The 22921-nt window shown below is 35.9% G+C and overlaps 1 protein-coding gene across 1 annotated transcript in view; it reads left to right on the top strand.

Annotated features, from left to right (window-relative positions):
- Window positions 1-22316, top strand: part of LOC126707379 (uncharacterized) — a 31940-nt gene extending 9624 nt beyond the window's left edge. The window contains exon 2 of the mRNA XM_050406991.1: window positions 21975-22316. Coding sequence (XP_050262948.1) covers window positions 21975-22178 — 204 coding nt within the window. The 3' untranslated portion in view covers window positions 22179-22316. The remainder of the gene's footprint in view (window positions 1-21974) is intronic.
- Window positions 22317-22921: the final 605 nt, after the last annotated feature.

Below are 22921 nucleotides of genomic sequence, written 5' to 3'. Positions count from 1 at the left end.
AAATTAAGGGAAAAATTGCTTGAATTTAAAGTTTAAGGAGGAATTGTGAACTACCCCAAATATAAAGGGAAAAAGTGTTTTTATCCTAAGTGTAGGGACTCAATTTATAACGACCCCAAGTTGATGTATTGGGTTCGAACGTTAAAAGCCCAAACAATAAATTTGTAGAGAATGGGCTGAAATGCTAGGCCTTGGTCACTAAATGGTGGTTAGTCATGGTTTTCATGGTAATCGCACTAGGATCAACTTAGCGTGTCTAACAAGACTTTTTCCCGGCACGGCCTGTGTGGCTTCGATCCTTAGACCTCGTCCGAAGAGTTTTCTGATCTTATTATTCTCCTTTTTAGGGCTCCACGGTCCAGGAGAAGATCTGTCCCCGCCTTCTTCTTGGCTGCTTCCCTCTCCTTTTATACTAACTTTTCCCATTTCTTATGCGTCCACGTGTAGGTTTCGCTTTTTAAGGCTGGTATTTGTCTTTTCAACCCATACCCAAAGTGGTTGGGGGTGGTTGTTAAAACTGAAGAGCATGGTGAAGAGCATGGACCTGTCAGGTGCAGAGTACTTAATTACAGTATTGGCAGCTTTTTACTTGGGCTGCTCCTACACTGTGCTCGCCCTTTCTTTTAGGAGCGCTCTGGGATGCCGAGGACAAAATCGTCCTCTACTATATCTCTAGGCCATCTGGACTTTCATTGTATGTCCTCGGTAATGCCTCTCTTCGGCTCGGACCTTGGGCCCTAATGTAAAGCGAGCCGGGGTCATAGATTCTCTAGCCCTACAATAGCCCCTCAAAATCCTGCTGTCCGACCCCTTGGTTGGAGAGGAGGGTTTTGGTGATCTTGGACTTATATAACGGCTTGCCCAGCTTTGTCCTTCATCAATGTCAGTGTCTCTTCATTTGCCTGGGAAACGCTCCTGGTTATGAGACATTCCTTTAGTTTTACTTACGTCGCGCTCCTGCCATTTCAGTGCACGAGGCACGCCTTTAATAAGTTCCCTTTTCGAGGCAACGCAAATCCAACGATTGTAGACAGCATTGGGAGTCGAGTGGAAATTATCTCATTTGTAACTTTCCTTGAAAATCTGTACAAATTAAATGCCACTTGACTTGCTTTCCATATAAGAAGCAAGATAGGAGGTCATTTCTTTTATGTACAGACCTCCCAATCTTTTCAAATCCCTAACCCTCCAGCCGTGCTCAAAGTCCTCACTACCAGTGTGATTAAGCCTTAGGGAGTGATATGGTTGAGGTGAAGATGGGGTTAAAGGGACCACACCCTCTCCAGAAGCGCTGGGTCTCTACGAGACTCAAGATGGCCCGGTCAAGGCAAGGGAGACAGAGATTCAAGACATTTCTCCCCCTTGATAAGGCGAGAAAGAAGTCTCTTCTTCTTTCAGCCAAAATTTGAAGCAGGTGTTGGTCGCATCAGATTTTTTGTGCGACAGCACTGGGGTTTCTCATCGTCGGTACCATCCGCTCTCTCTCGAGCGCTACTAATATGGCACTTGCCTAATGGGAGTCAAAACTGGTATGGGGACTAGGCATCCCCGCTTCCTCCTCTCTTCCTTCGTTAGTGCCTCCTTTTACCTCCGCTTCTTCTTCTCTTCCATCATTGGGGACATCCTGGTGCTTCTACTTCTTCTTCTGCTTCTTCTTCTCTTCTATCAACGGGGTCATCTTGACATGCTTAGTCGCTACTAGAGTAGAACTTTGAAGGATTTATCGTTCCCTTATATCTTTTTCCTTTTTGCTTTCTTTTTGCTTCTGTAGTTAGCTTCTGGTATAGGCTTGCTTAAGCCCCTCATTGTACGCTATACTATTTCTTTGTCTTAATAAAACATGACTTTATTTTATTCTAAGTATTTTTTCTTTTCTGCAATAGTTATTTTGTGAATGGATGTGCTGTTTTTTTTTTTTTTTTTTTGAACGATACTTAGGGCCGAAACCCTTGTTAACAAAAAGCTATTATTTTGAACTTATTGAAACTAACTGGCACAATAATGCCGACCTGAAGTAGGTTAAACATATAAGACTAATCGAGATAACAGCTGAATGCTCTGTATTGCGTATGAGGTGATCATCTGAGGATGGGTAACCCAAAATGAACTATCTGAGAGGGTCGCAGAGTACTTGGGTGCTTTGCCACGTTCCTGACAACATTCATAGCTTTAACCATTTTTGGCATTCGATCCGAGGATCGAGGTATGACTATACCGGGCCTAAATACTTGTTTGCATTAGTTTTCTTAGAGTTGGGGATCCGAGGACAGGGCGGGATTTCCATTCTGTCTAGAACTTAATCAATTTTCTAATGACTAATCTCCCCATAGGTCTGAGTCTGAGGACCATGCAAGGCCTTGGCTCTGTCCAAAACTTAGATTTTCTTTAAGTAGTTGGTTTCCCCATATGTTTGAGTCCGAGAACCATGCAAGGCCTTGACTCTGTCCAAAACTTAGATTTTCTTTAAGTAGTTGGTTTCCTCATAGGTTTGAGTCCGAGGACCATGCAATACCTTAGTTAAAATTTGTACAATATTTACCATTTTTGTTTTTTGTAAATGTGTATAATATTTGCCATTTTTTCTGTGTCTACAATGTAAACATTCATTGCATGTACAAAATAAACGTACATATAAAGATCCTTAAAAAAACAAAAACAAAAACAAAGCTCAAACCAAATGCATGCTTTAAGGGAGAAAAAAAAAGTGTAGCTCATCAATTGAATAAACCAAAATACTATACATGAGTCTTTTATTTCTTTTTACATAGTTAATAGAAATAGAAATATAAATAGAAATGGTCTCTCCCTCTAGAAACTCTCTAATTTCTATATACCCAAAAGTGCCCTTTATAGTCTTTTAAACAGTACATAACAAAACTCTCATTCTCAGAAAATTTCTAATTTTTTTCTTTTTTTTGTTTTTGATTTTGGTAAGGAAAATTTCTAATTTAAAATGCCCTTTCCAGCGTCTTTATAGAGGTAACATAAATGGTCTGTTTGGATTGAGCTTATTTTTGTTGAAACTGAAAACACTATAGCGATATAATTTTTAAATATATAAATAGTACTGTAAGACCCACTTTTAATAAAAAAGTTATTAAAAAATGTAATTTATGAAACCATAAACTATACACAAATGTACTTGTCAAATATTGCGGCTGAGAGAGAGAGAGAGAGAGAAAGAGGAAAAAAAAAGGCAAAACGCAAAAATTGAAACGCATCCACAGCTTTCAGCCCAATCTTTCAGCCCAATCCAAACTCATACAAAGTGACACAGATTTTTAGAGTGATCCCTTCTCAGAAACTCCCCAACACGTTGAAGCATCCGCTATTAGAAAGTAGAAACTTTGTTACCAAAAGGACAATTTGGTTGATTCCCCAAAAAAAAAAAAAAAAAAAACAAAAGTACAATTTGGTTAAGCCGACATACATGGCGAGTTCCGATTGGTCTGGGTATGTCTACCCCTCTGCCCCGGTTTGAAAGTGAGACACCCCTCCACTGTACCTTCTTGTTTCTACTCGCGAGTTGAGCTACGCGCCTCTTTAAAGACTGACTACATAAAAATGCAGCTCTCTCCTTCAGTTACAACTCACAATAGATCACAAAGCCTTCCAAACACTTTGTGAGGCTCTTTTACTTGAAGCCTTGCAGATACATATCCGAATCCAAAAATGTCAGTTACCATGGCCAAACCAATTCCCCCTCCTTCCCCCTCTTGCGCCTTTGTAAACCCTAGCACAGAAGAAAGGTGGCTATTGGCCTTCAAGGTCGCTGCGGCAGTACTTGTCCTGCTCATCCTCTTTTTTAAACTCATCGCTAAACTACGCCAGTGTAATTCCAACAGTGGCGGCTGCCACGTTAACGGCGTTAATGGCAGGACCAGCTCCGAAACCAGTATTCAACTTCCAGATATGAATACCGACGACGGCTCCGTCCAGGGCCGGCTCAAGGCCTAGGCAAGTTAGGCCTAGGCCTAAGGCCCCACCAAAAAACAAAAATTTTCTTAGGAAAAAAGGCCCAATTTTTTATAGTTAAAAGCCCAAATTTTTATAAAACTATATAAATATATATATATTTTCTAAAGGTTGTAATTTTTTTTATTAATGATGTTAAGGATATTACAAATTTTACTATTGCCTTACAAATTGTTATGTTATTAATCACAAAAAAGTGATATAAACATTCATTAGTTAAATTGATGAAGTTAATTAATGAGAGACAACGTCACGTTATATTTTGAACATTTTATAGTGCTTTTAATTAGCGTATTTTCCTTTTTCATTTCTATTAAGACTCAAATTATGAGACTAATAGAACCTTAACTCAATTGAAATCCTAAAATATTTCAAAAAGATGTTGCAAATGTGTTAAATCATCAATTATAGATTAATCTCTTCTGATAGTTTGAGACTTTGATTTTTGTAAACTAATATCCTACAAAGTCACACACCAAATAATATCTATCTCTCTCTCTTAAAATCAAAATATAAAATTAAAAATTAGATTACAACTTTATTTAACTATGCATCGTCTTATATCCAAAATAAAGTATCTTTTTCAATTGCAATATATTTTTATTTCTTTTTATTAATATTTATAATTCAATTATGATATTCAATTCTTTATATGAAATTAACATTAGTCTAGTTGGTATTATTTATGTATTTAATGTATCAAATTAAACTTAATTTGATTAGTATTAAATAATTTTGTTTAATTAATATTTACATATTAAAGGCCCCGTATAAATTTTTCGCCTTAGGCCTCAAATTATGTTGGGCCACCCCTGGCTCCGTCTCAGTCTCTGTGTGATCATCACCAACACAACGTGTAAGTCTTCTCTTTTTTTTTTGGAGCTTTTACGTGCGGATTAATATTATGTTCATGCATATAAAGTTATATAAAGTTCTTATTATAATAGTTGAATAAGGAGCATCAACTGTCTGATGTGTTTGACAGGTGTACGTGAGAGGAAAGGTTAATTGGCTTCATACTTCATAGTGCACAAATTAAGTATTCGATTCTCCTGGGCTGCTTATGGAAGATATATATATATATATATATATAGGTGTGGAAGATGTCCATGCCGTTTGCTGTTTGTTTTGTAGTGTACTTGTTGTTGTTCTATTTGAATTTGTTTATGTGATTGTGATAAGTGTGTAATGATAATAAATTATGTTGTTGCTCACGTCTACGTATCTAAACTATTATTTAAGGGATTATTTTTGTTTAGTATTTTTTTTTTCTTTTTTTTTTTTGTTCAAAAATGTATTTATTCTCCTATATTTAAGTAAAGATAAAACTAAATGATAATTGGTAAAAATATACTTTTAACTCCTACTAAAATATTGTCTAAAAAATAGAGTCATTCTCCTTTTGATTTTCAAATTTCTTTATCTATTTATAAATTAAATTCTCAAAATAAAAATTATATATAAAACAAAAACATATGTTTTATTTTTGGGCTACAAAATAGGACCACTAAGCCCAATGTTTTCACTATTTTTCCCCTTATCAAGACTTAAACTTTTATTTTCTCTCTTTTTTATACGTAATATTAAAGAGAAAACGTGTAAACCTCAAATTGGAATAAAATTGAAATTGAAATTGACACAAAAAAAACCTCTTTCCACACGCAAAGCACGTGTGATAAGACTAGTAATTGATTATGTCTTTCAAGTCCAACCAGGTATATCTTATCAATGGAAAATGCTAGGACCATCGAAAACGGCACAACCTTGTGTCACGACTCGCCACGTGGTAAGTTGTGATTGGTGAAGGTGTGTCCCTACATTATTCACAAATACTTCTTTACCAATCACAACTTGTCATGTATAAAATTGTTTCCTTTTTTTGTACTCCTACCACAACTCCTCATCAATCTGTCGTATGAAGTCTCAAGGCATAAACAAAATAAGAATAAAAAATAGACGGTATCCATGTGTTTGTGTAGTAGGGATCTAGGACAAGGATGACACCAAAAAAGAAACATGGTAGCTGTCCTTGTGTTCCAAATTCCGCAGTGTCATTTCTCATTTCAGTGGCAACTTGGGAAGCCTGGTCAGATAGGTGGGGCCAAGCTAAACTTGGCTCTATCGTTGGTTTAAGTACTCGTATTATTTAAGCTGCTGTATCCAGTATCCATGATCCATTTGAGTCTAACTAAACCGGCCAATTTTTATCAATTTGTACTTTTTGGGGTGCTGGGTTTTTAATTTTTTAATTTTTATATTATTGTTAAATAGTTGGTAAAAAAAAAGTAAAATATTATTTTAATTCTTAAATTTTACCAAATATTTTTTTCATCATTAAACTTAAAATTTTTTTTTCATCTTTAAACTTTGTAAAAAATCTTTTTAATAGTTTAGAGATAAAAACAAGAATAAAAAAGACTTTTTAAAAATTTATGGACAAAAAAAAATTTAATAGTTTTGAAAAATAAAATTGTCAATAATTTAAGAACAAAAACCAAAATTTTAAAGTTTTTGGTAGAAAAACAAACTTTTTAGTAAGCTTAAATGGGGCGAAGATTTGTAGATGGTAGCATTGGATTAAGAGCCTTGTGGCCTTTGTAATCAAGCTAAAAATTACGCTAGGATTGGTTTTGGGCTGAAATGGGGAGATAATTGATAACGACCTACATTTTGGCCTTGGTTATTGGGCAAACAAGACAAATTCGATAATTTTAACCCTTCAAGGCGTTCCTCCACCATGGTCATGGCATTATGTTAATATTGCCAATAGAATGAGTGAAACGAAACCTTAAAATCGTAAATTAAAATTGGGCAACGGATAAATGTTTATCCTTCTTTCGCATGCTGAAGAAGTCTTTTGAGTAGATTGTCGAGTGCCAACAGGCGTTTGAGGATCTAAAGGCTTACCTCTCTTCCCCACCACTGCTAAGTCCTTCAAAACCTGAGGAAAAGTTCTTCCTCTACTTGGCCATCTCCCTTGCAGCCATTAGTGCGACCCTAGTCAGAGAAGAAGACTAGGTTCAAAAGCCCGTGTACTACACTAGCCGAGCACTTCATGGTGCAGAGGAAAGGTATCCACCAATGGAGAAGCTTGCCTTCGCTTTAGTAAGGGTAGCTCGCAAACTCAAACCGTACTTTCAAGCCCACACAGTGATCATCCTAACCGACAAGCCCTTGCGACGCGCAATGAGCAACCCTGAAGCCGCTGGGCAATTGGCTCTATGGGCAATAGAGTTGAGTGAGTTTGACATCTGGTATCACCCACATACTGCCGTTAAGGGACAGGTCGTTGCTGACTTCATAGCGGAGTTCATCAACGAAGAAGACAAGGGGGCAGATAAGTGTCCTCATTGAAGTATACATACAGACAGGTCATCCAACAGAGAGGCTGGTGGAGCAGGTATCGTGCTTCTTTCTCCAGAAGGTGACAAGGTTGAATGTGTGGTTCGCCTTAACTTCCCTACCAACAACAACGAAGTAGAGTACGAAACTCTAGTGGCAGGACTTGATCTCACCAAAGTGGCAGGGGCCACAAGCGTGGTTATTCATTGTAACCTCAAATTGTCACCAACCAAGTAAACAGGGATTACGAATGCAAGGGTAAAAAGATGAAGAAATACTTGGAGCAAGTGAGGAGAAGAATAAACGGCCTGCAAGCCAAGGTTGTCCAAATCCCTAGAGGAGAGAATGAGCAAGCCGATCACCTTGCCAAAATCGCTTCTGCGAAACATATGATCACCTTTGAAATGTGCTCTCTTCGGTTCAGCTTTCTCCACTAATAGACTCTGTCAATGTGCAAGAAATAGGTTTTGAAGACAACTGGACCACACCATTAGTCTCCTACTTGAAAAATGGCGTTCTACCAGACGGGAAGGAAGCCACAAGAAAGCTAAAAGTCCAAGTAACGTGATACGTTTTAATAAAGGACGTCTTATAAAAAAGAGGCTTCTCTCGCCCATACCTAAGGTGTTTGGGCCCTGAGGAAGCAGATTACATCATGAGAGAAGTCCACAAAGGGATCTGCAGAAACCACTCAAGGTCATGGTTGTTGGTACACAAGCTCATTTGAGTAGGGTATTACTGGCCCACCATGTAGAAGGATGCCCAAACTTATGTTAAGACTTGCAACAAGTGTCAAATGTTCAGCAATGTCACTAGACAGCCATCCGAAGAGTTGACACCAATGATAGCCCTATGGCCGTTTGCTTAGTAGGGATTAGACATCATGGGACCATTCCCAATAGCGGTGCAACAGCTGAAGTTCCTTATAGTAGGTATAGACTACTTTACAAAATAGGTAGAAGCTAAAGTCTTGGCCACCATCACAGAGAAGAACATGTGGAGCTTCATTTGGAGGTACATCATCTGTAGTTATGGGATCCCTAGAGTCCTGGTTTCAGATAACGGGAAGCAATTCGACAACGATTCCTTCAGGGACTTTTGCTCACAATTGGAAATCAAGAACCACTACTCTTCTCCCGCCCACCCTCAGGCCAACGGACAGGTTAAGGTCACAAACCGATCCTTACTTAAAATCATCAAGACTCGGCTCGAGGGGGCAAAGGGTATATGGCCTAAAAAGCTGCCAAGCATATTATGGGCATACAGGACAATAGCGAGAACACCTACCGGAGAGACGCCATTCCAGCTAGCATACGGGAGCAAGGTGGTCATTCCAACTGAGGTCGGACTCACAAGTTACAGGGTGGACAACCACGATGAAAGCAAAAACGATGAGGCTATGCGTATACAGCTTAATCTACTGGACGAAGTCATGGTGATAGTCGAATAAAGACTTGCACGATACCAAGAACACATGGCCAAACATTACAACTTCCGAGTCAGATATAGAGACTTTCAGGTTGGAGATCTTGTTTTGAGAAAGGTAATGGGCGCTGTTAAAGACCCTACCCAAGGGAAGCTTGGCCCCTATTAGGAGGACTCTTACAGGATTATGTCGTGGCAGAGGAAAGGCACCTACCACTTAGAGACACTAGATAGACGGAAGTTGCATCATCCATGGAATGCCGAGCACCTATGGAAGTACTACCAGTGGAGATAGCGTGGAGAGCAACACTTTTTCATTCTCAGTTTACTTTAGTTAATGTTAGCTACACTCTTCAATTTTCCAATTTACCTTAGTTAATTTTCGCTACAATACCTTTTAAGCCCAAAGGGCGGGTTATTTTAAGAGAACTACTTTCCTACAAATGCATGGTTTATCATAATAAGAGGAATTTTATTCAAAGATGATTAATGTTTTTTTCTACAAAATATTACAAGTCCACAAAGTGGACGAGCTTAATAATAAGTCCATAAACTGGATGAGCATAATAAGTCCATAAAATGGACAAGCTTAATAACAAGTCCATAAAGTGGATGAGTTTAATAGTAAGTCCATAAAGTGGACGAATTCAATAATAAGTCCGTAAAGTGGACAAGTTTAATAATAAAGTGGACGAATTCATTAGTCCATAAAGTGGACAAGTTCATTAATAAATCCATAAGATGGACTAGGTTATTTTTTTGTAAAATTAGACAAGTTCATTCTAGGAGGATGAATTATTACAAGTCCATAAACGAACTCATTAGTCCATAAAGTGGACAAGTTTACTAGTAAAGTCCATAAAAGCAGACGGGTTTACGAGTTGGTCCACAAGTGGACGGATCCATAATTAATGTGAACAGACTTATAAAGTCTAAAGGAAGGACAAATTCATTCCACGAGAATGGCTTGGTCCATAATTAAGATGAATGGGTCCACAAGGAGGATTCGTGACTTAGTCAATCTTGACGAGTTCATTCCATTAAGCTGACGAGTTCAATAGAGTAGACAAACCTATGGTTAAGCCCACAAAGTGGACGAGTCCATTGTAAGGTTTATTAACCCTCAAATGGATTAGTTCAAAACAGACGAGTCAAAATTATAAAGTCATAAAATAGACGGATTCATAAGATGAACATATACGAATCAATAAGCAACACATTGAAAGCAACGGATATGATATACCATAAAGAAAATGAAGTTTTTACAAAACGAGCCCAAGAAAAAACAAAAAAGGGGCATAGTTTGGAAATTAGATTAAATTTACAATAAGAAGGAAAGAGAAGTGCTAAGTTCATAAAGCCGGGGGGTCTTGTAGGGCCTCGTCACCCTTGGGAGGAAGGTCTGGAGCATCCCTAGTTGAAGGATCGTCAAAATCTGGAGGATTGGCTGATGAAGTCAAACTAACGACAGAAGGATTCGCGGCAGGTTGAGCAAGGACGACACTGTCATTTTGAGGTCCTGCTTTGACTCGGTGGAGTCGTCAGTTTCCTCAGGGACAGTGTCGCTTGCAAGTGTTGACAGTAAGGGGTCATCCATGGAGACCTTTGCCAAATCCAGACAAGGGTAATTGGATTTGACCTGTTTAAAGCAATCCTCAAACCCCAAACTATAATACTCAGCGTAGGAATCAATGTATGCCTATGACTTCTTGAACTCTTTGACAGCGTCGGCCTTGGCCGTCTCCACCTGACTCAACAGAGTCGTCAGCTCCTTCTTTGCCATCTCCTTAGCTTCTTGCTCTTTTTTCCACTGACAACCCTCTTCCTCCAGCTTTTCTTCCAACTCATTCACCTCCTGCTTGAGGGTATGGAGGGCGCTCTTGTATTGTTCTTACGAGTTAGTCGGGTTCTTAATACACTTTTGCTGATGGGCAAGCTCTAAAATGACTTGGAGAAAGTTTGGTTACAAACCTTTTTTTTTTTTTTTTTTTTTTGAGGAGTTTGGTTACAAATTTGGTTATAAACAATGGCTACAACTCTACTCAATATCTTTTTATTAAATATGAATTTTGACAAATCAACCATTATATAACATTTTCTTCATATATTCTCCATACTTGCAAAATTTATAGAAAATTAAAGATCAATAGCTAATAGCTATATTATCAATTAAATATTTAAATTTCAAGTTTTTGTAATCTAAAAATTATTTATAAAATATAAGTTCATAGATTGAATACTAAATAACATTTTATTGGCACCAAATTTGACATGCATGTTAAAAATATAAAGAGCATGTAATTCAATTATTAGATTTTCAAATTATGTGATTATATTAATATTTTTAGTAAGATTTATAGCCATTAGTTACAATCAAGTTTATAATCAAACTTTGTTCAAATACCTCCCTTTTTAGGCCCAATCCTAGCTCAAATTGGCAACATTTAAATATCAAATCTCTCAACAATTCATCAAACTATAATATGAGAAAATAAATATTCCAAATACATCATCAAGTAGTCACATGATTAACAAATTTACAACCATAAAAAAGCACAACAAAGCAAATTTTGTTATATAGTTCTCTAATCTCTACTACATGCTCTTCAGTTAATAGCTCCAATGGTCACCAATTTTCTGCATTAAGAGAGTCCACTATACTAATCTAAAAAGAGGGGAGAAAGGGGGGCGAGCTAATAGTTGAACAAGAGAATACATCACATGATATTGTTAAGTGAAAATGCACATTATAATAGACAATGTATTAAATTTTACAAGACATGTATCAATAGTATGAAAGTAATTCAATAGAAATAGTAAAACTTGTTTTGGAAATGAACATTTAATAGTATAGTGAAAAACGTATAACTTGTTAAACAAACAATTGTTCTCTTAAAAGATTTACCCAATTTAAATTAGAACATCACTTCATCATTGGGTAAACTACTTATAATAATAGATAATAGGCGTAGTCGCGTAGATGCACTTTTAGTCCCTACATTTTGCACTTTTTCCATTTTGGTCCCTATATTTTATTTTTACCACTTTTAGTCCCTAAACCAATTAACGCCTAACATTTAGGTCCTTTCCGTCACCTAATTAACGGCAAAAGCTAACGTGGCTAACGGTGGAATAAAAAAAATATATAAAAAAACCATATCAGAAAAAATAAATTAATATAATTAAAATAAACTTATGAGGATTTAAAAAAAAAATATTCTTTTCTTTTTATTATATTTTTGGAAGATGTGTTCTTCACTAGAACATGATTGTTCATGTTCTTCGTTGCCCAGAAAACGGAACGAGTATGGAGCTCCATTCTTCTTCATTGCCTAGAATATTGTACGAGCTTCATTTCCCATTCTTCCAAATGTAACGCTTCTCTATGTACCTGTGCTTTTGATCGGAGCTCCAAGACTTGCGGTAGGTGGCCCCATCGGATCTGATGAAAGTATCGAACCCTTCCATCGGACCTGACTTGAAGTCCCCCTCGTAGGTTTCCCTAGATGGCCACGAGAATTTGCCCTTTCCATATACTTTGCCATGTCACCACTCGCCTTCGTACATGCACCTGTCTGTCCACAAGTACTTCCCAGATCCGTGCGGCGCGTTCCCTGACAAACCCCCAATGTATGCAGTGGCACACTCCAATGGTGGGTTTGTGGCTTATGATTTTTGTTGATCTGGTTTTTCAACTTGTTCAAATCTAGGTTGGTGAGGAGGGCTTAAAGTTCGATCAAGGGGATTTTCTAACATAAAGAGTTTGAGGTGTGCTGGGTTAATGGTTTTGTGGGTATTTTGTTCAAATTTGGGTAGGAGTGGTGTTTGATTTTCTGAGTTTGTGCTTGTGTGTTCTGGGTTTGATTTTCTTGTGTTCAATTTTCTAGGTTTGTGCTTGAAATTTCTAGGTTTGGTGTTGGTGAGGATAGTTGTGGTCAGCTGGTTTCTTTAAAGATTCTAGATTTGTTGTTAGTGTGGAATGTGGATAGTTGTTTGTTAGTTATTTCTGCCTTTTTGAGTGTTTGATTTGTTGGGTTTGTGTTTTGATGATTGCTAGATTTTGTTTCTCCAAATTGGATTTGATTTTGTGTTTCTAATTTGGATTGGTGGGTTTCCAACTTGGAGATTGGTGTTGACTTTGTGAACAATGAGGATGCATGTCTGTTGATTTTGATTGGTGTACGTTGGATTCAAATTTCTGTGTTCAATTTCTAGGTTCGGTTTCTAGGTTCAATTTTAGATATATAGATCTGTTGATATTGGTTGATTATTGTTTGAACTGAATTTTGAATTTTAATGTGTTTGGTTGTAAAGAAAATACAAGAAAAACATAGAAAAGAAAATAAAACAAAGATTAATTTGCTAAGAACATGAACAGTCACGTTTTGGGAAGAAGAACATGAACATGTCTTCCGAAATATTAACGAAAAGAAAAGAAAATTTTATTTTAATTATTTTATTTTTTGAAATCAAGTTTAGAATTTTATTTTAATTGTTTTTCTGACAAGACTTTTTTTAATATTTAAAATTCTGACGTGGCATGGGTGATGAGTGCCACGGGGGATTTTTGATAATATTTTAATTTCACTGTTAGCCACGTCAGCTTTTGCCTTTAATTAGGTGACGGAAAGGACCTAAATGTTAGGCGTTAATGGTTTAGGGACTAAAAGTGGTAAAAATAAAATATAGGGACCAAAATGAATAAAGTGTAAAATGTAGAGACTAAAAATGCATTTACGCCTAGATAATAATACACTTAACAGTAAAACTTTTTTTTTTTTTTCCCACTTTCAATTTGTCAATAACAATAAACAATACTTAGTATATACAATATCAGCCAAACTAAGACATTCTTTAACAATCGGCAGGTGAATCCCACGAGAAACAATAACCCCAAAGTAGCAAAATATAGCAATGGCTCCAAAGACCAAATAAAAATAATGGTTTCAAAGAGCAAACAATAACAATGCATCACACCTTAATAAGTAATATTTCATCTGAAGATCAACTCTTAGCCTTGTGTTGACAAAGATTATAAATAGTCTAGCCGATTATTTGAAAATGTTTCATTTTTCTTTAACAATATCATAAAATATTATTCTTCATATATATATATATATATATATAATCTTGAGAGCAATCATCATCTACTACTTATTTCAAATCGATGACCAATTTTTGTGTCAAAATCTCCAAATATCAACTAGAGCCTAATACAAGATTAGATAACTCGGTGAAAATAAACATGCCAATATTTATTTATATCTAAGTGAATACGAGACAATAAGAACAAGATAAGGATTCAACTATTGATACGTACTTGGTTTGACGCTTTAAATTTTTTTCGTAACTTTTCAAATCCATTGAGGCAGCTCTCAAAAGTATAACATGGCAGTACTTAAACTTCATATCAATTCTATCGAAACTCAACCATATTGATCACCTTGTTGTTCCAAAACAGAGTACATAGGAGAAACTCACAATACTAGAGAAGGAAAGAAACCAACGTAGGGAACCTCCTTGCTACTACAACCAAATTACAAATCTAACTACAAAACTAAAACAAGCCAAAGCATGTAGCAAAGCAAAAAAGCACTAACAACTAAAGAACATGTCTATACAACATTCGAACCAGCACTTCAATGCAACAACACATGGACAACATAATAACACTATGGCAAAACACAACAACATAGGAGATCTAAGATCAAATTAAAATACCATTTGGATCAATCCCCTAATTACAACAGATGGTAGCACTTAAAACTGACTTCTTGAACTTGGTTTGAAACCCCAACCTAGTTTTGACATCCTTAATGATGCTTCTCTTGAGTCCAAATTTTATCTTCATGAATTATGGCATTTCTTTGCAGCTAAATGTGGTAGGCCATTGGCTACCAAGAAAGTTTGCAGATTATTACTCTTAACCACTTCCCTTTTAACTCTCTAGCCCCCAAGCAATCTAGTCCTCCCACACAAACTAAGCATTAGAAATTGGACACAATTTCATCATGTCATCTGAAACTCTTCTAGTGAATGAACATTCAAAGAAGAGAGATGATCAATATTTTCATGACAATTTCTACAAAAAAATACATAAGCTATTACCCAAATACCTCACTTGGCCATTCTATCTCATGTGGAAAGTTTGTTGTTTATAGCTAACCAACCAATAAACGAATGTTTTGAGATAGTTAAATGGAACCAAAGCAAATTTCAAAAAGATTTACATCATGACATTCATAAATTCACAGCCCAAACCATCAAATATTAGTAACGAAACACGTCATGGGTCTCTAAATAAAGTTCTTGTAGATTTTGATTAATTACTCCAGTATCTTATTAACAATGTCACTTGTACTAAAAAAATTTTAACCCAAAACCAAACACTAAGGGAACCAATAATTTCCTCACCACTTTGGCTTTAAAATTAAAATAACTAAAAATTTCCAAAAATTATGAGTTAACTCAATTTAACCAAATTTCGTGACAAAATTTCATGTCAATCTCAAGTCATGCTAAATCAATTCAGTAATAGTATACCCAAATTTGTCAGAAAAAAGGTTACAAAAACTTTTCAATTTTTTGTAAAATTTAATTGAAATTGTCCAACGTAGGAAATTCACTAGTAACCCAGCCCTTAATTCATTAATTTTTCATGATTTAACCTCCCAAATCAGTTGCCCAGTAATCCAATTAAAATCTCTGATTCAATTGTGCATTTGTTACTTATCAAATCCTAAGTACCCGATTGTTTCTAATTCCAAATTCTCTCACAATTTCAAGATAAATCCCTTAAATGATCTACACAATAGCAATAATTATAAATCCATAAAAATGGAATTTAATGGTCAAAGATTAATTCAACTTTACCGTGAAACTTGGATCTGCTCGAACCAAGGAAAAAATATGATATTTCAGGAACTCCACCTCAGCATCTAGTCGGTGTTTTTAAGCCCAATAAGAAATTGACATATGTTCTAAAAGAGACACATCAACATACTGAATCATTTAACTTAAAACGACGAAATTGACCTCGAAAAAATTTCAAAGACCCGCCCTCTCTTGCTCCTACCCTTCTCTCTGCACCTTCATGACCCCATCTTCTCTCTCTCAACTCCAAACCTTGACAGCCGCTACCTAATATCGCCACCGGAGATAGAGATAACCTGCTGATCATTTCCAGTTCCGACGAGAACAACCTTTTTCTCATCAGAAAATGCCCAAAACCGTCTCTCTTTCTTGTTGTTTCCAACCACCAACATCAGAAGTTTTCTCGCCACTTCTAACACTTGACGTTGCAAGATGGTTTTCTTCTCTCTTTTTGAATATATTTTCTGAATTTTTCTGTTTACATATGTGTTTCGTTTTGTTTTTATAAATTGACATATACATTCATATGTAAAAAGGAAACTTGTACTGTTTGATAAAATGCTTCGGTGAGGATGGAAATGGATGCACTAATAATACAGTAAAATGGGGTTTTTTTTTTTTTTTTTCAAAAAAAATGTGATTTTGGATTATATTAAAAGTGGTTAGTATGATGTAGTTTTATAAGTAGAGAAATAAAGCTCTTTCTTTGTTTATTAGTTGATTTAATGTATTTGGCGGATGTGCTTGATTTTCAGGTATTATTTATTAGTTAGATTTTTTTCTTTTTCAGCTTTGCATTTTAAAGATGGTTTCTTTTAGATGCATTTAAGTTTGCAATATGTGTTGGCTTACTTGGAATTTTCACAATTTCTTTCATTCCTTGTAATAATATTTTTTTTCATGGTGCAGGGATGGGTGTGATGCTTTTGTTCCGTTGTTTTTGATGAAGGAATTGATTTTGATAAATAGTTTCTACCTAAGGTATTCAATCCATCCCTTTGTTTATGGTGAAGCACTTAATGGCTATGGCTAAGTAACCTTTCATGGAAAAAAAACTTCTGATCTGCGTACATGATCCCCAATCAGGTTGTCCTTGCATACGCAACATAGCCTTTGCAAGAGAAGATGGCTGTGTGTGTTGATTTTTGTGGTGTATTTTTGAATATACTAGAAGCATATATATACTCATTTTGGTTTGTATATGATAAGTACACTCAAAATTGGATGTGACCCTGTTGACATCCATTATCATTCGCTTTAGTTCTTTTACTTTTCCAGTCCTCCTCCCACCCCCCCCCCCCTCCTCTAATTATCTCAGAATTGATTTTAAATACAGAGCAGTTTCTGATTACCTATCTCCCACAATTTCTTTTTAGTGCAATGCTTTTGAGTGCAAAAGTCACTACAACAAATCTGACTTTTTTCAAGGGTCAAAATCCTTAAAAAAAGTATTAAAAACCCTTGAAAAAAATTATTTTAAAAGTCCAGTTGACCCTTGATAACCTTCGAAACATATACCATCGAAAAAGAAATTTTAACTGCCTTCGTGGCCCTTAAAACAAGTGCTCTAATCTTATTTTGAGGGTCAAGAGACCCTTAAATAACCTTTTACCAAGGTTTAAAAATTTTATATTTACAACCCTTGATAAATAAGGTTATTTGAGGGGTCTCTTGACCCTCAAAATAAGATTTGATTTTATTAAAAAAAAAAAAAAAAACCGCAATCATGCACAAATATATATATACACACACACACACACACACATACACAAAAATTCACAATTGTTGAAATGATATGCTATGAACATACAATTATTTCATAGCATATTCAAAATTCAGTAGAAATCATTCTCATAAGAGCGCAAAAGAAAGAAGAAGAAAAAAAATGCCCATCAATGTTCTAGCAAGGGAATGAGCAAGCTGGTTGCCCTCTCTTTTTACATGTTTGAAGCTATATTTATGAAAAATCTCTTACAACATCCAAATCTCTTCAATAACATGACCAAACCATGGTTTTTGATGGCACCTAGTTGTTGATAGCTGTGACAACTCTCTGACTATCTCCTTCGAACCCTACCTTAGAAATGCAAAGTTCTCTAGCAAAACTTATTGCCCTACTAACTGTCAAGGCTACTTCATTTTCACCCAATTAACATTAAAAAAGCAATTATGTATTTACACCAAAAGCTTCAATTCTACAAAAGCACGTTACCATGCTAGTCTTTATCAGAAATCTTTTGCTTCTTCCACTTATGTGCAGCTTCCAATATTCTAAGATTAGTCGTCTGAGTTTCCTCTCGGAACATGTAGTCAATGTATTCCTCATATCTGCCAATTTAAACTTGTTAGCAAAGGCAAACAAGGAAAGCTTACAAAATGTAATGGAACACAATTATATCTCAGACAGCATCTGCCTCCTCTTTTTCAGCTTTTTTGGCAGCTTAGCTTGGACTAAACTAATATCATCAAGCTCACCAAAACTACTTTCTATGTTCCTCCACTCTTCCAATGGCTTTGCTCTTTTCTCTTTCAACTCAGGTGCAGATGTTCTGTAGTAGTTGCTGATTTTCTCAAAAACCCCTGATTCATAGAAAACAGAAGAAAAGTGTTAGAACTTGTTTCATTGGTGATGAAATTTAAAAATAATCAGAATATCCACAATCTTTTACTCTAGTTTTCAACCAAATTAAGCTGCAAACAAGACATAGGCACTTATGCTTGGCTGAATTGCTTTGAGCACAATGCAAGAAGAACCGCTTCCAGATTTACTTCACTCATCCAACTTATCCTAACCACCCTGCATGACAAAGTCATAGTCCTTGATGATTTAGAAGGAAATGTAATATAAGGCTACCATAAAAAGTAAAAACTCTAGATAGTGATTCATATAATCACTTTTGTTCAGCATAGGCTTCTGCTTGAGATTCAACTTCCAAAGCAATGGACAAAAAACACACTTCCAAACCAAGGCCCAAATTAGCAATTAGTGTCAAAGTCTAAAGTACTCGAAATTTGACAATACCAGCAAATATTCTTTGATTTCAATGCCTAAAGCATATCATTCACAATTGTTGAAATGATATGCTATGAATTTCACAAGCAGGGACATCTTCACGAATAACTCCCTTCACTTGGTTTCCATCTTGAGAGGCCACAAACTTGACACTCACTTTTGTTGGAATTTTCCTTCCAATACAACATACAATTATTTCTACAAGAATCTATCTTCACATAATCAAGACCCAAATCCCGAATCATCTTCTTTGCCTCATATAATGAATCTGGCAACTCTACAATAACTTTAGAAAGGGCATCATTCAACAATTGAAGCAATAGAGTAAACGATTTGTTTGTCCAACCACTAAGGCATTCATAATAGTATAAGTAAATATCAAATAATGGGAGATCAAGGGGATTCTAACAACAAACATCCAAAGTGCATTCATTTACTTATGTAGAAGCCCACAGTCATGTCCTAAAACAGGTATTTATGGATGTAGTGTAAGACATACACACATAGACAAAAACATTGTATATCACAAGAATAGGGATAACTCACCTGCCCATAATGAAAGAAATAATTCTCCCCGGCCAATTTTGTTGGTGTTGAGTGATAGAAGTTGTAGTAGGTCCAAGTAAGCTGCAAAAGAAGAAATAATAGAATCTAGTCAACTGCCAAAAGAGTGAACAAAACTAAAAAACAATAAAAGAAAGAAGGGTAGGATACTAGGATGCCCCATGAAGATTTAAAAAAATCCATTTTGTTCAAGAAATTATTTTAAGTGAGTTGCATTTCGGGCAGGAATTAACAGTATTTATACAATCTTTCCATATCACTTTAGAAGACAACATCACTCTAATTGCAACATTAGCTCAGAGAACAGGGTTCTCACTAGGTATGCATTTAATTTAAAAAGAACTAAACTCACCATCAAATTTCCATTACAGTCAAATCACACTCAAAATTTTATAAAACCAAACCAATAATTCACTTTGAAAGACAAATAAACCCAATTCATGCTGTGGATGTACCCAACCAAGACAAATAAACCCCCCTAGGTTCATCCCCTTACCACTAACCTCCACTATCAGTAATCTCCCTCTCAATTTCCACAACCCAAAGCTGAGACCCATGAACCTAACATTCCCATAATCCCATGGCAACACCCAACCAACCTCACCCTCAGTCAACCGACTGCAACAATCACACACACCACACATTAAACACAAAAACTGCACACACATACACATGACAACTGAAAAATACAAGAAGCTTACTAAATTTCTCTGATATATAGGCCTCTGATGTAACTAATATTGAATATAGCAATTTGGAGCAGATTCCTCGTCTGTTTCAAATTTCAATTAGCATAACACAACCATTAAATTTCTCGATCTTAAATCTCTAAGATCTAGCAAAAAATTAAATGAGAAATAATTTCTATTTGTTTTAACCAAATTTTACATGGAGTACTCGAAACAAAGTATGAAGTAACAAAAAATAATTCTATGGATTTTCTAAAAGAAAATTGAATCTGATCACATAAACAAGGAAAATATGCTCAGATGTAAATTTCTACTAAAGAAATTCAAATGCGATTGTCCGTAATTGAAGTTGAAAGACAGAAAATCGGAATTCTGATGATGATTACCAGAAGAAGCGAATCCTGCTCAGTGATTTCAGCTTCCTTCTGTGCTACAACCTGAGGAAAACAATTACGTTACAGTGAGATTCTAAAGCGAATGATCAATTAGAAATAGAAATAGGGAAATCGATGATGAGCTCAATCTTCTGAGAAATGTGAAACGAAAATCATGGGGAAATCGATGAAAAAGTGTGGGTAAACCAAAAAAAAAAAAAAAAAATCAAAGACGAAATTAGGGTTTGTGATTCGTACCTAACCGGAGCTAAGAAACACAATGCCAAGAGAGAGGAAGAGTCACAAAACCAAGATCGTACCTAATCGAAGCTGTGCGATTATGTACCCAATCGATGATCGTCGAGCTCTATGAGATCTCCATGATCGTCGAGCTCTATGAGATTACCATGCGCTCTGTGAGATTTCTATGCTCTCTCAGTTTCAGGCTTTAGCGAAAGAGTGATAATGGCTCTGTGTTTGTTGGTTACGTTTGGCAATATTTTTAAATTTTGTTGGGCTTTTTCCAGGGATGAAAATTTTGTTGTGGGCTTATTTCAAGGGCTGAAAAAATTGAAATTTTTTATCAAGGGGCGTGGGCTGAAAAAACTGACGTGTTTTTTTTTTTTTTTTTTTTTTTTTTTTTTTTTTTTTTCACATTTATTTCAAGGGTATTTTAACTTATTTTGAGGGATTAAATAACTTTTGAAATAAAGTAAAGTAATATAGCCTACCGCATTTGTATTTATAGATTATATCGACAGATTTTTGTAAACCCTCGATAAAAGAGGGTTGAAATAACTAAAGTTTGTTGTAGTGAGCATTGGGTAGAATCCAGGATGATCTCATTTATTCCAAGGCGATAAAAAGATCAAGTCACATCAAATTTTAACCATTGATATGCATTATCACATATTATGACATAAACCTTGTAATTACGATTAATTAACTTTGATTTGTCTTGTGTCTAGTTTTCTATAAAATTTGAATTTTGGCATCTTCATCAACTTTAAGCATATAAACTTTTGGTTTCCTGTGAGTCGGCTGGTAATGCAGGTAGTTCAGAGTTGGCTCCTCAAAAACAATTCTGGAACGGTATTTGGCACCTGCAAGTTCCTAATAAGATCAAGCATTTTGTTTGGGAAGCTTGTAAGAATGTTCTGCCAACAATGAGTAATCTCTTCCATCGACAGATCACTCCTTCAGCCAATCGTGCTCTCCGCCAGTCTCTCCCTGAAGATCCTCTTCACGCATTCTGGTTATGCAAGGAGGTGGAATGTGTGTGGCATCCCTGCACCTGGGCTTCCCAATCAGTCTCTTCTCCTCCAGAGAATTTTTGTGATTTACTCAATTGTTTCTTACGATTCCATGATGATTTTCGAAAGGAAATTTTTGGGATTGCAGCTTGGTTTGTGGAATAGGAGGAATGCTCTTCATTTCGGTCGGACAGCCCAACCTCTAGCCAACATTCTCTATATGGCTGAACATTTACTCCAGGAATTTCTTGCAGCCCAGGATCCCAAACCACCGGTGTCTCGGCCTCATCCCTTGATTCAATGGCGTCCCCCTGATCAGAATGTTTAAAAATCGAACTTTGATGCAGCTGTTTTTAAGAACGGCAACTCAGCAGGTATAGGGGTCATAGCTCGAGACTGGAGAGGTGAAGCTATCGGTGCTCTTTCCTTGTCCATTCCCCTAGCGCAGACTGTTGCAGAAATGGAGGCTCTCGCATGCCGTAGGGCGGTGCATTTCGCTGGAGAAATCAGTCTTCACAGAGTTATTTTTGAAGGTGATGCGGCTGTGGTTATCAACGCCATCTCTCAAGGGAATGATGCACTGTCTGCTTATGGTAATATCATTAACGATATTCGCTGCCTTGTTGCAGTTTTTCAGGTTTTTCAGTTTTGTCATGTCCATTGTAATTGAAACGTTGTTGCAATGCAGTCGCTAGAAAAGCAAAAAACCAGTTGGGGTTCCAGGTTTGGATGGAAGAAATGCCTGAGGATATTGCCCCCTTAATTTTGTTTGCTGCTCATTAGTTTGATTGTTCAATAAATCCTTCTAAAAAAAAAAGTTAGTTTAAACGTGCATGAGAATATAAACAAGTTCAAAAACTTTTGGGGAGATAAAAAGGGGGGAAATTTGACCCTCTAATCCATGAGAGAAATTAATGTTATTTTAATAATGAGAGTTTTAAAAATAAATATAGAATATGAAAAGTGATTACAAATGAAGTTTTAAAATTGTTAGAAAATGATGGGTTTTAGTTAGTTCAATTGGTAAAGTTTCTGATGGTTAAATAAAAGATCTAGGGTTCAATCTCCGTCTATATCAAAAATTGATTGATGTTTTGGTCTGATGATAAAAAAAAAAAAAAAAAAAAAAAAAAAAAAAAAAAAAAAAGTTAGAAACAATCTCCCAATTTCCAAAAACGTTTCAATATCAAAAATCAATTATGCCCATTCTTGCCTGAGATTCAGTTGAGAAAAATGTCAAAAACACTAAAACCATCGGACAGTAACTTTTTGTTAGACACTCACTCAACCAGATGTCTAACGAATAATGTTTAAGGAGTGGCTAACAAAAATACAGCAAATGCATTATATTCTCTACTTGCTTTTCTATTGTTTCTTTGACTCTATCTCTTCTCAAGAGATAATACACTTCCA

This window comes from Quercus robur, chromosome 11, assembly GCF_932294415.1.
Source record: "Quercus robur chromosome 11, dhQueRobu3.1, whole genome shotgun sequence".
In the NCBI taxonomy this organism is placed as follows: Eukaryota; Viridiplantae; Streptophyta; class Magnoliopsida; order Fagales; family Fagaceae; genus Quercus; species Quercus robur.
Note: the sequence above shows the minus strand (reverse complement) of the source record. Positions and strands in the feature narration are given on the sequence as shown.